Here is a 16032-nt window from a genome sequence, read left to right as displayed (position 1 = left end):
ATTCCTTAACTGGATTTCCATATGAACCTCGTGACAAAAAGTTAGGTTTGTTGGTCAGTCTTCAAACTATTTATAGAAAGGGCAGGAAGCTTTAACAGGCTATTCACAATGGTTGCTTATAAAAGGGAGTAAAAACACTTCTTCTGTATTTTTATTGGTTTTATTTCCTTAGCAGATTTTCCTTTTTTTGTACCTCCAAGGCTTAGATATGAAGATATGTGTCACACGCCAGCTAACAGTATGGTCGGATGTGCTCATTGGCATTTGTGGCAACCGAAGGTTAAATGCTGTGATTAATCCGGGATGTGCTTGTCATAGTTAGACATCAGGACTCCTTCCTGCCCCGTAGCCTCGTTCTGGTTTATCCATGTCCGGATTTCCAGTTGTGACAACATGGCAGATGGCACCTGGCACATGGTTGACGTCAGTACTTCAAATATAGTTTTTTGTATTTTGTTTTGTTTTGTTTGACTTTTGATGAAGAGAACCTTCATTTTGAATCCGGGAGATGATTTCCTTATTCCCTTACCACCTTTGGGTCTTTGAGTGAAGACCTTTGCTGTGAATGTATTGTTTCGTTGGGTGCATTAGGATGTACAGAGAAGCCTCTTGTTCGGTGGGCTTCGACTCTAGTAGTTCTGGTAAAGTCTGCGAAGTTGGCCGGGATTTGCACAGGAGGTGGGAATTCCCTAATGATCTAGGCATCACTGCAAACCAACATACCTTTAAAACTTTCTCTAAGTGGAAAGTGGAATTGAACTGGTTATCAATTTCTCTGGTTGAGGTGCCACTAAATGGCCCCTGTGGGAACTGGAGTCCACAGATCGCTTCCTGCGCAGATTGCTGTCAGGGCCCAGAGGATGCAGCCCCAATTCCATATAGCACCCTGGCTCCTTAGCCCTTTACGTTTTCTAAGGCTGCACATGGGGATATGGTGGGGGGCAATTTGAATTCTCTGACTTGTTCCCATAGTTTCAGCAACATCACCACTCCTGGTTTTCTCTGTCGAAACACACTAAGTTACATTGATTCTTTTGGACAGCGCTAAATATTCAGAACAGGCCGCTTAAAAGACGAAAGACTGCTCATCGGTCTCTGCTGGCCTTGGCTTCTTACGTGGCCGTTGGTGCCTTAGCTGGGGCCTGGGCTTCGGTCTTCCTTCCGTCATTCAAACGTGCATGGTTCTCTGGGCAGGACGTGCAGCCTGCGGAAGTTGATGGATAAGTTACCAACTGTCTTTCGTTTGGTCACCCTGGAGTGGAGATTGTTGTAATGATTTGTACCCCTTCACTTTTTCATCAGGAGACTGGATGACAATATTCGAACTGTCGTAAGAGGTCAGACAAACGTGGGACAGGATGGCAGGCAAGTAAGTAACTTCCTTCTCCATATTAATCATCCTCTTTGATTTCTTCATGACCAACGACCAAGTGACCAAAATGTTGATCGGCCTACTTGCAGAGAGCACTTTCTTTCTGCTCTGTCTCCCACGAAGCAGGAAGCGTACATGACTCGTGTCCCTAACACCAGAGGCGGCTGCCCAGGCCAGCAGTGAGCTCTCTGCACAGCTCACCCGGGCTATGGCCATGCAGGCTTCAGTGAGAAGACCGAAGTCACCTTGTCTCTCCCCGCAGTGTCAGACACAGATTCATATCATAGTTTTGTAGTTCTTTTTGGAGCTAGCTAAGGAGGGCTGTTGGAAGGGAACGAAGAGGGAAAGGGGTTTGTGGGGAGGAGGCGTGCTTCCGTGGCTGCAGGGACCAGCTGTTACCTGTTAACCATTTTCCTTTTCATTTGGATCCTCTTCTCTTAAGGCAAGTTATTTCAGAAATTGCTCTCGTAACAGAGATGTTGAGCATGCCTTTTCTGGTCTTATTGCAGTGTCTGCCGCTCCCTTTCCAATACTAGCTCGTTAGGTCAGTGTGTGCCTCTGTGATAGCTTCAGACCTGTTATCTGTCCTCTTTGACATCTTTTAGTGCAGCTGTTTTCTTCTTAAAATACACATTATGCTACTCAAATTGGGGGTGGGATGGGAGGTGCCATCCTATGGATAAATGTCCTGCTCTCTCACATTCTTGTTTCCTGGACTAGTGGTTTGTGGGTATTATGAGTCTCTTTCTTTTATGTTTTTAGTTTTATCCATGTCTTGATTGCCCCTATATTTTATGACTATTCCTCCCAATAATCATCTTCCACTGGCCTATTTGTAAATATCTGCTCTCTTCCTTGTCATGAGCAGCAGCAGTATTTGTGTATAGACGTACCAGTTTCCTCAGACTGACCCGATTTCCTGGTCCCTGCATGGTTCCCAGTCCTTCTCGCTTTGTTTTTGTCTATTCAGGTTTCTCCCACGAAGCATCACTGCTTTGGCAGGTGAGGCCTGAGTACGTGGGCCCCTAAAGGTAGTAAAGAGTAACAAGGTAGCCTGCAAACACTCCAGCCTTCCTCTGCCCTTTACCTTTCCTTCTGTGTGTCTGGTCTTGTCATCTACCTCTTCAGAAACCTCAGTCACCTCTGTCTACCAAATTGAGTCTAAGTTCCTCTGTTTGGCATTCAAGGCCTCTGTCTGCTTTCCAGCTCTGCGTCCTGCTGAGCTCCATCCAGACAGAAGCCTTCGTGCTCCATAAGCACTGTGCTTTCTGAACCACGCGTTTTGCTTCGTTTCGTCTGAAATGCTCACTCTCCTCTTTTTCTAACAGTAACTTCATTTCAAAATCTTAACTAGGGCCTAGCTCAAACACTCCTCCATGAAATTTTCTGTTTAGCTCACCTGGATATACAGGAGTCAGAACTTGAGACTTAGAAGGGACTTGGAACTCATCTGGCCCGCTTCTCATTCGACACATGAGCAGATTCATCTCAATATCCCTCCACTTCACGTATGTCCTTTCTGTCCGCAGACTCCCAGGCCTGTGCGTGCACTCTCCATTTGGTTTTCATGACCGCCTTTGACTTACCAGCAAACAAATCTTGTCCCCTTGACTAGTTTATAAGCTCCTTGAGGCAAGAACCAAATCCTCCCCATCTTTGTATTTCTCTCAACACGTAGTTTGCCGGCAGTAAGGTTTTATTCAACTGTATGGAACATTTGGTCTATGTGAGATTATTTATTTATTATAAATAAACAAAAGCCCTTTACCATAAAACATTTTGATCAGTGTGCATCCGTGTAAAGTTGTTTAAAGCTTGATTTGTGTGTGACTAGTCTCGAATGACTGCTATTTGAAATCATGACACACCTATCTAGTGTGATTCAGCCTGCTCTTCAAACGGCTCAAGTACTCACAAGAGCATCAGGTATTTAAAATTCCAAGAATGTGAAGATAACGTGAATGATTCATTAAGACTTTTTGTCGGGTCCTGCTGTGTAGGTGTGTATCTTTCAGTTAGTTGTTTCTGTTTTAACCTTTGGCCCCAAACCAGCAGGCGTGGGGGGTCGGGCCCCAGGGCAGACAGCCTGTGGGAATGCCAGCCCTCCCACCTTCACATGGTAGTGGGTGACAGGTTGCTGCAGCAGGGCCGGGTCGTACTTCAGAGAGCAAGACCACATTTTCAAGAATGTTTAGATAGCATTTCAATCTGTGGTGGAATTTTGGGTTCGTCTCCTTAGAATCCAGACAGAGAGGAAGCCCAGAAGAAATCATTGCTTTTCCTGTCATCCCCTCCATCTATCTTTTCCAACAGTTTGTAATGCAAGCTTACGTCGAGCCTTTTTTTTTTCCAGGGAGCTTTTGAGTCCCATCCTTGTCGGCTCCTAGGGGAAAAGCCTTGCCGTCCAGCCCTGGCTGGGTGGTGGTTTGCTGGAGAGATTCCATTTGACTGGCACAGACTTGGGAGAATTATGGATGTTCCAAAATACTGAGTTTTATAGGTCAAGGCCCAAGATTCCCCTCTTCCCTGGAACAGAGTAAAAGTTTGCCTTCAGAACTTGTTTCCTAAGCTTCTGAGGAACACTCGGGAGGAAAGCAGTATTATGGGCAGAAGGAAATTCTGGTTTTATAAGTTTCATCTTGATTGTATTCAACCAGAACCAGCGTGCTTTTGAATCTGTAAATAAGGGGTGAAGGGGGGAATGTTTATTTCACATTCATGGGGTCAGGAAAGATTTTTTTTAGCAAACATTCTTGAAAAGTGGTGTTTCTAACTATAAAATTACTTTTGGGGAGGCAGTGGTTTAGAAATTGAAGACACAGGAAGGCACTTTCTTTAGTTTTTTGAAACTTTGGAACCACCCCCCGGTTAGCATTCTGCTACACATTTTGGGAAGCCTTTGATCGTTGATCACCTCCTACGTGGCAGATTTGAACTGGTGTAGTCTGTGACCTCTTCTAACCAGACTGGGATGCTCATACAAAGTGAACACAGCACGGAATTCTCCCCATTTTCTTCTGCTGAAATCATCAGGCAAAAGCTTTAATTAAATGCCCACATGTTTCAAACTTTGTGGATAAGATGAGTCAATTCCACTAATACACGATCTGATACGCTACAAACCTAACTCAGCTTCCCAGGAATTAAAACAGACAGCTTGACCGTGGGTAGAAAAGAGGTGAATACAGGGGTGGGTTAGAAAAAGAGACAGCTGGCATGTGGCAGTTCAAGAGCAGCCAAACTTTGACCAGTTCCCAGCAGGTTCACTGAGAAACATCAAGAGGATCCGCCACTGGGCTTGTCTCCTCGAGTGGAGCTTGGCTACGGTGCTCCTGTTGCATCAGCGCAAGACAGGTTGGGGAGGGGAAGGCATTGCTAGCGCCCTCTGCCGCCCAGCTCACCAACATCTGACCTGTAAGAAGCTTCAGGTACCTGTGGTACAGCCTTCCTCCCAGTTCAGAGATCCTTTCTGTGGCACCTCTGACATTTCACTGTCCTTCTGCTTCTGCTTGGGCACTCACGGTGATGGGCAGCTCACTCCTTTGTTGTTCCACAGGACAAGCACCGTCTGTCCCAGTGTCCAATAGCTATCATTGTAAGAAACTTCTTTTCTTCTCAGACTGAACCGAAATAGTAAAATAGACCTCATTGTAACTTCTCATTGCTGACTTCTGCCAGCTGGACCAGTGTGTAATCCCTTTTCCTTATTACAGTTTCTAAAATCTTAAATGGATATTATGTTCCTTTCTTACTGTTCCTTCTTCCAGGCTAACCATTCTTAGTTTCTTCAGCTTTACAATCTGATCCTTTCTCATCCTGGTTACCCTACAGTTTGTCAGCATCATTCTTTTTTTTTTTTTTTTGAGAGAGAGAGACAGAATCCTAGAATCCTGTCAGTACGGAGCCTGAAATGAAACTCAAACTCACAAACTGAGATCATGACCTGAGCTGAAGTTTAGATGCTTAACTTAACCAGCTGAGCCACCCAGCTACCTGTCCGTGTCATTCTTAAAATGTGATTCCTGGCGTCCAACTTCGGTTCAGGTCATGATCTCACAGTTTGTGGGTTCAAGCTCCACATCCGGCTCTGTGCTGACAGCTCAGAGCCTGGTGCCTGCTTCGGATTCTCTCTCTGTCCCTCCCCCACTCATGCTGTCTCTCTCTGTCGCAAAAATAAACAAAACGTTAAAAAATTGTTTTAAATAAAATGTGATTTCTGGCCAAGAGGAGACATACGGGCACACAGTGGGACAGTTTACCTCCTTGTTCTAAAAATTTTTTTTTAATGTTTTATTCATTTTTGAGAGAGAGGGGAGGGTCAGAGAGAGAGGGAGACACAGGATCTGAAGACAGGATCCAGGTTCTGAGCTAGCTGTGAGCACAGAGCCTGACATGGGGCTCGAACCCATGAACTGTGAGATCATGACCTAAGCTGAAGTCGGATGCTTAACCGACTGAGCCACCCAGGTGCCCCACCTCCTTGTTCTAAACTGGGGTTGTTAACATGGGAACTGAGGGCTCAGGTGCTGTCAGCTTCCTGAAATTATTCACTTTTGTATTGATAGACTTATTTTTGGAGAGAAGATTCATTGATTTTTCAAAAATTTCTAAGGAGTCTGTGACTCTTCAGAAGTTAAGGACCACTGATTTAGACTCTGTTCTCCCATTCATTCATTACCTTGGAATTTTGGGTGACATTTGGGGCAGCCATGTCATGTTGTTGGCCTCTACTGAGGTGGCGGTTATCTGAAATCCCCAGGTCAGAGTTTCAAAGAGATGCTCATGCAGCTAGAAAAGTAACCCCAGGGGCGTCAGCAGGCCACTCTGCATCCATGTGTGTCTACCCGGTGAGTGAGCGCCCTGTGTAAAGGGGACAGCCAAATCTCCATTCTAACCGATTGTTGTCATGTCTGAATATAGAGCTGGAGATGCCAGACGTATCCGTTTTTCAAGAGAAGCCGGAAATCCGGATTTTTATGTGACTCTCCACATTTTTCGATATTGGCTTAGTGTTTTTCACAAATACGGCCACGGCCAAACAAAACACATCCATGCCAACAGTTTGCAACATCTGCCCCAGGCCTTTTTTCATATGAACTACTTTTCAACTTTTCTCTCCTCTATTTGTTTAAGAGATTCTTTTGAAATCAAGTGCTGAACTTTATGTTCTCCCCCTGGTTTCATCTTGCTCGTTTTGCTTGATTGCCCCAGCCCTCTGAGACCTTTTGGAATCTTGATGACTTCCCCATTTTATCCTTAGCAGATTTGCCAGACATGTCTCCTATGTCTCGGTGTTGTAGACGAAAAGCTTGAACAGGATTGGTTCAGAGCCACGTGGCGTACTATTAGACACTTACTCTTCTCTTTCTTATCCTCATTTTAGTACAAAGTGCCAGGCCCAGAGAATAAAGAATTTCTTCCTGTCCTTGGTATCTGTCCAGGGCCACGTTTCTTAAATTTTCCATGTCTCCATTTTCCTCAGCTAAAGGAGGCTAATCATACTTGCCTTCTCTCTTTTTATGGAGATATCATAAAGATTTATTAACTAAATCAGGAAAGCATGTTGTCTTCCAACGAGAAACTGTTCTTTGCTTTTCATCCTCAGAATTAGGCTGTTGTCTAATTCAGGGGTTAAAACCAAAGCAGCTGTTCTCCCCGAGACCCTGAACTAGGTAGACGGTGGGAGTTCACAGCACGACATTGATCTTCATTATGTGGGATTATGAATTTGTTTCAGCTCTCCAGGGGGATGGTTTGAACTTGTCCCCTCCATCACTTCAAATTTATCCTCTCTTATCCTCCATTTGAGAGAAAAATGAAGCCCATTGATGGAAGAAAATAAATGGCATTAGTATTAAAGGGGCTGTAAATAGTTTGAGAAGAAAGGGGAGGGGGCCCTATCACTTGCTTCCTCCTGCGAATCTAAAGCACTTGAGCTTTTATTTTTTTTTTAATTTTTAATGCTTTTTATTTATTTTTAAGAGACAGAGAGAGACAGTGTGAGCATGGAAGGGTCAGAGAGAGGGAGACACAGAATCTGAAGCAGGCTCCAGGCTCTGAGCTAGCTGTCAGCACAGAGCCTGACACGGGGCTCGAACCCACGAGCTGCGACACCATGACCTGAGCCGAAGCCGGACGCGTAACCGGCTGAGCCACCCAGGTGCCCCGGGACTTGAGCTTTTAAAGCATATGCTCGAATTTGTCTGTTAGTGACCAAGAACGGTTAGGCATTTTTTTGTTTCTTTTTACTTTTTTTTTTTTTTTTTTTTGGAATTACATTTTTCAAAATGTCTGCAGACAGCACTGAATTTCAGAAATTGCTGAGACCTGAGAAGGACCCGGGAGTGCAGGAAGCCCTGGGACCACCCACTGGGGCAGTGCTGGAGTCAGGTTGTGAGGGTCCTGGGGCTTTGCACCTCTCCCCTCTCCAGCAACCTTTCCCAGGGGGGTGGGGCCCCTGGTTTTGAGTTAGGCTCTCTGCCATTCCCCAAGCACCGTTTTTTACATCTGGTGCAAGTCAAATCTAAGTGAGTGTTCGGTTTTGCCTACTTGTCGGATGCTTCTGACTATAGTTGAGGCTAAGACTTGTCGTGACGGTTCAGACTGACCACCATGCCTCAGCCCTTTTATTGCACGTGAGCCTCTCAGCAGTACTTTTTGGCAGAGTGTCTTGTCTTTGCATATTGATATGGGCCCTTGCCACTTGTCTTCTAAAATCTCTGATTTTAAGACAAACTGTAAGGAACTCAAATAGCTGTCCTCTCTCTGATACAACATTGGATGGCATCCTGGTCAAATGAAAACACTTGAGTTTTGAGTTTAAATTTTGACTCTGCCACTGGGTGTGACTTTGGACAAGTTTCTTAACTTCTCTGAGCATCAGGTCCTTGTCTGTGGTATAGAGACAGTAATACCTGCTTCAGGGTGGCAGGGCTCTGTGGTGCTCAGCAAAGGGCAGGGCTGCTGCTGCTGCCGATCATAGGACGTAGCCCGCTGGAATATCCCAATCCCATGCATCCAGGCATTTGTCAAGTTCCTGTGACTTTTCCTTCTGCCCCACTCCTTTTCATTCCCACCGCCCTGCTTCAGAGCCACTTTAAGGGCTCTGCAAGCCTCCCTACTGCCCCTCGGTGCGCCGTTGTCTATGAATGAAAATTGCAGCACAGCTTCCCATGGCCCAGAATACCCGGTGTCCCATCAGGGGTGGCGAAAGGCTCTGTTCTCTTGTCCTGACCTTAAGACCCGCATCAGACATTTGCCAGGGCCGCCCCTCCCCCAGGGCTGTAAGGCTCTTGAAAGCTGGGGTCGAGCAGTGGTTCTCAGGGCCTCGCACCCTTCCCGCAGTGCCCGCTCCACTCCTCCACCAGCTCTGCGCCGGGAGGAGGCCATTTCCCCTTTTCCACTCGGCGGATTTTCGCACGAGCGCGAGCATGAGCACGAGCACGAGCACGAGCACGAGCACGAGCGCGCAGCTGAGAGAGCCGCCACGCCACCGAGAGGGCACGACCTGCTGTGTCCCGGCAGCTCCCGGCTATGGCTGCACTAGCCCCGCACTTGGCTGTCAGTCATTTGTTAGAAATTTTAGTGGATTCCTTCCTGTCTGATTGAACAGCTTGGCCACATGTGAGATGGTCCTTACCTCTCTGAGGAGTTCTAGGAAAGTTGTGACTTTTTAGTTTATTTTTTTTTCTCACCGTTAATATAAGAGCAATGCTTCGTCTGGCTTTCCGCATCCCAGGCAAGAGCACAGCTGACCAGTGGCTTTCAAGGTGGCCCAGTATAAGTAGTTCATTAATTAAGTTTTAGACTCTACATTACAACTAATCCTTAAGAATGTACCGCTTTTTGAATTTTAATGTAGTTTCAAGGAGGATTATCAACAAGGAAATGGCGTTAAGATACTTCTTTCTTTAAAAACAATATTTTTTAATGCTTATTTATTTTTGAGAGAGAGCATGACAGGGCGTGACTGGGGGACGGGCAGAGACAGGGAGACGCAGAATCTAAAGCAGGCTGCAGGCTCTGAGCTGTCAGACAGAGCCGGACTCAGGACTTGAACACACGAATAGGGAGATCATGACCTGAGCTGAAGTCAGATGCTTAACCAGCTGAGCCACCCAGGCACTCCAAAATATTTCTTTCTTTTCTAACTACCTGTGTGAAGCCATATTTTCTTCATATTTTTCAACCACAACAACATATCACAGTGAAGTCAATACAGAAGCCTACAGGGAGTCCACCTGGCGTCTCTTAAAGGAGACTCTGAAGATATTTGCCAAGGGGCGCCTGGGGGGCTCAGTCGGTTGGGCATCCGGCTTCAGCTCAGGTCATGATCTCACAGTTTGTGGGTTTGAGCCCCACGTCAAGCTCGATACTGAACAGCTCAGCGCCTGGAGACTGCTTCGGATTCTGTGTGTGTCTCTCTCTGCCCCTCCCCTGCTCTGTCTCTCTCTCTCTCTATCAAAAATAAATTTAAAAAAGAAGAAGAAGAAATTTGCCACGGCACAGAAAAACATGTTATTTGTGTTAATATGTAATGAGCTTATTATTGTTGGGTTTTTTTTAAAGAAGTTTTTTTTAATGTTGGGCACCTGGGTGGCTCAGTCAGTTGAGCGACTATTGATTTCTGCTCAGGTCATGATCTTATGGTTTGTGAGTTCGAGCCCCACATCGGGCTCTGAGCTGACAGCATAGAGGCTCACTCAGTAAATATTGAGTGCCTTCTTTATGCTGGACATCTTCTAGGCATTGAGGATAACACAGTGAACAAATCAGAGAGACCCTGAGTGTGACATTTTTCCACTTCCAGGATCTGCAACTGTTAAGGAGTTATTCTTGTGACCTTAGTTCACTAAGCATGTTTGCCAGAAAATAGATACTGAATTTTATCATATGCCTTTCCAGCTTCTACTGATATAATCATATGGCTTTTCTATCTAATTGATTAGCTTAGTTTGGGGTTTTATTTTTTTAACATTTAATCTTACCTGCTGAGTCATTGTGTTATTGTCCTTCTAATGTGTTGTTGGATTCTTGCATTTGCATTGGGGATTTTCATTCATGTTCAAAACCTTTAGTCCTTTTTACAACTGAATAATATTCCACCGTATGCATGTATCACATTTTGTGTGTCGCTCCACTGTTCCTGGACACTTGGATTGTCTCCATCTTCTGGGTGTTGTGAACAACGCTGTAATGAGCACTGTGTACAAATACCTGTGTGGGTTCCTCTGCTCAGTTCCTTTTAGTGTATACATACTTAGGCATCGAATTGCCGGGTCATATGGTAACTTTTAATCATTTCAGTATATTTAATTTCTTTGGAAACATCTTTTTCCACATCGTTCTGAACTTTAATAGATTTATTTTTCCACCAGACAGGCGTACTTTCCTATTTTATCTTTATTTAATCCATATAGACTGTGTTTCCGATTAGCTGTAGTCATAAGCTTCTGTGTTCAGTACCTAATAATGGTGATGCTGTCCCCTCCAAAAAAGGAAACTACCATAATTATTTCTTTTAGCTAAAAAGTCCAGCAGTTGGACTCTCTCCTCCCTGACCTTAGAAACCCATCAAGTCCCACTTGTGTGCAACATGACTATTGAAAGTGGTTTTAGGAAAATTGCAGGCCAAGAAGGAACACTGAAGTTTATTATTCTTCTGAGCCATCTCCATATAAATTGGCACTCTCCAGGAGCCAGGAAAGAAGGTCAGGCATAACTTTTGCCATCTGCTTGTTTCCATGTTAAAGGCAGTCACAAGTTTAAACTAGAGTCTAAAGAGGAAAATGCCATTCATCACTACTGTAACTGCTCTGGCTATTACCCAGGTTCCTCTTGCTTTTTGACTGCTAGTAGGTACTGACTTGGGAAGGAAAATTCCATCCTTAGTTTGAGGTTGCACATTCGAAGAATTGCTGACAGGGCAAAGCTTTCTGGGTTTCAGGTCCTCGACACAATAAGTCATTCAGATACGTTTAAACAATGGATGGAAATTTGAAACTCTGTGTTCATGTCAGAACTTGACCTCCCTTTTGTTTTCCTATTTTCATCTGTGGAAATACAGGATTCCGAACAGCAGGAGTTCAGTGCTGTGCTTGCTCTGTCATCATTTCCATTTATAAATCCCAGTGCGTCCGTAATATAGCTATAAAATTTCTTGTGCTGTAATTTGGGCTCTGAGGTCTCTTCTAGAAGAAGATTAATTTTGTAAAATTAAAGATAATGCTTTTTGTAGTTTGTTTTGGTTTGGTATTCCCAAGTCATCTAGATTGAACATACGAAACTTATCGTCCTCCATGTAGTATTGGATCACATGCCAGGATTTCTGAATTTTGTTTCCATGTTATAGTGTAAACTCTGAACAGATGCAGTGTTCGTCTCTGCGTATTGTACCCGATACCTGGAACGTGTATGTTAGGCAAAACGTATTAGCACTCACTTTCACTTCTTTCATTTCTCGGAAGATGACTTACTCATGGGGAAATTCGATGACCCAAATACTATCTTTCACAAAGCAAAAGAAGGGGTGAGCCGAGTTATCCCACCTCCAACCGATCACTCACCTTTGTCCCCTTGTCATACCTCTGAACTTTTCTTGTTCTTGGTTACATAAAAATGGTAGGGACAGGTAGCCAACACCTACTCATATGGTAATATCATTTATGTAGGCCAAATGCTGCACTTTTTTTTTTTTCATTGAATACTTGGAGATTGTGATCTTTGGAGATTTCTGCTGACTGGATGAGCATCTCATGGTCGGGTTCTAATACATTTGTCAGCCCTGGAGTTACCCAGACCTCTAGAATTAAGAATGCACTGTTGTAGGCGAAATGTTTTTCTTGATTGATTCACTATAAGCAGAGACATGTTTGAGTTGCTTTGACCGAAGGTATGTTTTGAGTCATTTGTCTCAATGTATAATGTTGATGTTGTATTACAATATGAGCATGTTTGTCTTACATTCTACAAAATATTGTTGCAAATATTACTTGTTGTAAAATGGGTGTAATTCTCCCTATTTTACAGACAAAGGGGCAGCCTCAGATAGTTCTGTAACTTGCCCCAAATCATAGTCAGTGAATCATAGGTCCAGATTTTCTGCTTCCCAGTATGCTGTGTACTTGTCCATCCCAAATTCTCTTTTGAAACAGTGACAAACTTTTTTCTTTTGAGAGAAAGAGAGGGCGAAGTGAGCAAGGGGCAGAGAGAGAGAGGGAGAATCCGAGGAGAGAGGGGGGAGACAGAGAGGGAGGGAGAGAGAGAGAGAGAGAGAGAGAAGCAGGTCTCACCCAAAACGGGACTTGTGTTCACCCAAACCAGGGCACAAGCTCACCCAATGTGGGACTTGAACTGTGAGATCATCACCTGAGCCGAAGTCAGATGCTTAATGGCTGAGCCACCCAGGTGCCCAATAATGACGGACTTTTAAAGCAGATTTGAGAACCACTGTTCAGAACCTAAAAAGTGAAGTGGTTCACAAGGGAATTCTAGCAATGACCATGACCATGGCTTTGGTTATGGGACCTAACTAGCTAGGTCCCTCTCAGCATGGTGAGGAAACTGGGCAGAGAGAAGAGCGCAATGCTGAAAGGAGAGAGCTGTGTGATCTGTGCGCAGCGGTGGTGCTGGAGAGGCTAGTGAGACAGGGAGAGAAGACCATTCATGTGAAACCCCAAGGGGGTCCATGGCCTCAAGGGCATTTGGTACAGAAGGTACCCCCAAAAGTCAGCTGAAGGAACATCCAGGTGTCAGCACAAAAGGCGCTTTTCTTCTGAATGAAGATTTGTGATACAGATGGGACTTTCTAAGTGACTAAAATAACGAGTAATAGTAAAACATGGGGGATTCAAATTTAACTCGGCAACTGGGAAGTCCCAGCTACTTGTGGGAAGCAGTTCTTCGTTAAACTGGGACAGATTGTTCCTTTAAGTGTGCCCCATTTCCTAAAATACTGAATTTCTCTACCTTTTATTCAGCTGAGTGAGATATTTGTTTAAAAACTCTCGTAGTGTTGCCATTTGGAGTTGTTGATTTCAAGGCACTCATCCCCCAGAGTTACATTTCCTCGGAGGGGGCTGAGCTCCGGCGCGTTCACCACTCCCAACTATTTCGGCCCTAACATATTTTAAGTTATGGGTGATAACAGATATAAGCAGAACTTTCAAATGTAAATGTTTAGTCTTGTTTGGGCACTGGTGGATTTGTGTCCCAGGCTTGACTTGTGATTTTAACTTCTGGCTTGTCTCCTAAAAACAATAAAAATGATCTCTTTGGTTCATGTTTTCAGTGGCTGTGGTTTGCAGAAATCATAAATAAAAGTGACTTAGGTGGAACAGAGCATTTTAACAAATAAGGTGCAAATTACTCCTTTTGCCCTTTACATTCTTTGGTTCACAAACTTGGAAAGAAATCTGAGCTTTAAATAAAACCCCTCCATACTCGAGGTTTCCGAATGAGCAGTGAAGGAATTAGTGTTAACGCCAGTGATTCTCTCATCTGATGGATGCCCACTTGGCCTTTGGCCATGACTGCCAGACCCAGAAGGTACGTGGTATGTTCCAGAATACAGAGAGAAAAGCTGTACGCGTGCAGCCATCCAGAGCCGCGAGGTTCCCGTGGGCTCTGCTGCCGTTACTGGGAATGGGCTTGGCTGCAGTGTTATCCTTGCTGCGGCTTCCTAAGCACCTCGCCTCCAGCCCCAGGTGCAGTTTCCATAGCAACAGCTCTTCACGATGCCAAAGTGGCCAGCAGGCTCAAAACCAGGGACGTGCAGTAAATAAAGGCTACTTATCCCTAGCCGTCTACCTTTAGTGGATGCCCCTTGCTTTCCAAAGGATTCTGCCGTTCTTTATTCATACCTCTTTGTATCGTTCTTATCTTAGTTATTTCTGTTTCTTACATAAATTTCCTTACAACCTCTTTAGAGATGTGTCCCCATCTAGTGATCTTTTCTCTCAGCGTCTATCATAGTACATATAACAGACTTACTTTTTATTGAAAGAGTAAACAAAAGAGTAAAACTTTTTTTCCCCTGGAGAATGTCTCATTTTCAACATGGCTCAAAGGAACAGTTCCCCTGATTCTGCGTGTGACTACAGCTGTTGAGCTTAGCCAGCTTACGTACACACTCTAAAGGACGAGTCAGCAGCTTCTGGCTATTGAAGCGATTGTCCCATTTGAAATATTGTCCTCCCATCTGGAGGATCTGGGAATGATATTAATCGTGGCCTTTTAAAGAGCCCCTTTTATAAGCTGAGTCCTCTGTCCGGGTTCTCTCCAGGGCAGAAGACAAAATCCCAGTTCAAGCTGGCTTAGGCCGAAAGGGGGATTATTTGAAAGGCACCTGTGGCTTGTTTTGAAGACGTTGAGGTCAGACCATGGGAGAGCAGTGTCGCAGCTGACCTCATCAGACCAAACAGTTGAAGCCTGGGATCACAGTGATGTGCCGGGTTTTCTGTGTCTTTCTCTGCATGTGTTGACTTCATCATCCCTATGCCTGGACACCAGTCTCCTCCCCTTCCTGGGGAACCTTGCTGCTCTCTAACTCAGCTTCTCATCTTGGGGCTCCCACCAGGCAGAGAGGTGCTCTTTTTGCCAGTCACAAGAAAACTACCTGGCCCGGCTTGGACCAGCCCTGCTTCTGAGAAAGCTGGCTCTACTCTAAAAGAACACAACGAGAGAAAGATTCCCAGGAGGAAAGAACTGGGTGAACAGTTTCAGAGGTGTCCACTAATAAGCCCTGCACTCTTTCTTAGCCAAAGGCGTTGGGGTAGGAGTTCCTGTTCTAGAAATGAAGAGCCTGTGCCTCCTGGAGGTAAAGTGGCTTGTTAGAGCTCCCACGGTAAGCTGCAAGGGCAACGCTCCCGTCCCTACCTGCTGGTTCAAAAACCCTCACTTTTTACTCATACAGTGTTTTGCTTTTTCAAACAATAGGAAAGGAAGCAGCAGACAAACGTGGAGTTGGAAAACAGAAATGACACCAGAGGAGGGCGCCGGGGTGGCTTAGCCAGATAACTGTCCAACTTCAGCTCAGGTCATGATCTCGAGGATCATGAATTCGAGCCCCACTTGGGGCTCTGTGCTGACAGCTCGGAGCCTACAGCCTGCTTCAGATTCTGTGTCTCCCTCTGCCCCTCGCCCGCTCATACGCTGTTTCTATCTCTCAGAAATCAATAAAGTTTTAAAAAAATGATAGGCTAGTTGGAAAATACAACCTTCTTCCCAGGAACCTTGAATTTTCTTTTCTTTTTTTTAATTTGCTTTTGAGAGACAGAGAGAGAGAGCGTGAGCAGAGGAGGGTCAGAGAAAGAGGGAGACACAGAACGAGAAGACAGGCTCCAGGCTCTGACCTGGCTGTCAGCACAGAGCCCAATGTGGGGCTCGAACCCATGAACTGTGAGATCATGGACTGAGCCGAAGATGGACGCTTAACCGACTGAGCCACCCAGGTGTCCCAGCACCTTGTTTTTTCAAGGAACATAAAGCTCTACTAGTTCTTCTGAAACCGAGCAACATTTCAGATCTCTTAAAGGCTACCCATGGACTCATAGGATAAAGGCAATATAATTCTCCAACAGAGCAAACTGCAAAATTACATGCATCCAAGAACCAAAAAGGATATTAATTTATCGAGGCATTTCCATCGGCTCAAATCTTCT

At 44.9% G+C, this 16032-nt stretch overlaps 1 protein-coding gene across 3 annotated transcripts in view; it reads left to right on the top strand.

Annotated features, from left to right (window-relative positions):
- The window catches only part of VPS53 (VPS53 subunit of GARP complex), a 131850-nt gene that overhangs the window by 13388 nt on the left and 102430 nt on the right, over positions 1 to 16032 (top strand). For all 3 annotated transcript variants that reach the window (XM_029927568.1, XM_029927566.1, XM_029927567.1), the window contains one exon: positions 1303 to 1369. In XM_029927568.1, the coding sequence (XP_029783428.1) occupies positions 1303 to 1369 (67 nt within the window). The remainder of the gene's footprint in view (positions 1 to 1302; positions 1370 to 16032) is intronic.

Source organism: Suricata suricatta, chromosome 17 (genome assembly GCF_006229205.1).
Source record: "Suricata suricatta isolate VVHF042 chromosome 17, meerkat_22Aug2017_6uvM2_HiC, whole genome shotgun sequence".
NCBI classification, from domain to species: Eukaryota; Metazoa; Chordata; class Mammalia; order Carnivora; family Herpestidae; genus Suricata; species Suricata suricatta.
Note: the sequence above shows the minus strand (reverse complement) of the source record. Positions and strands in the feature narration are given on the sequence as shown.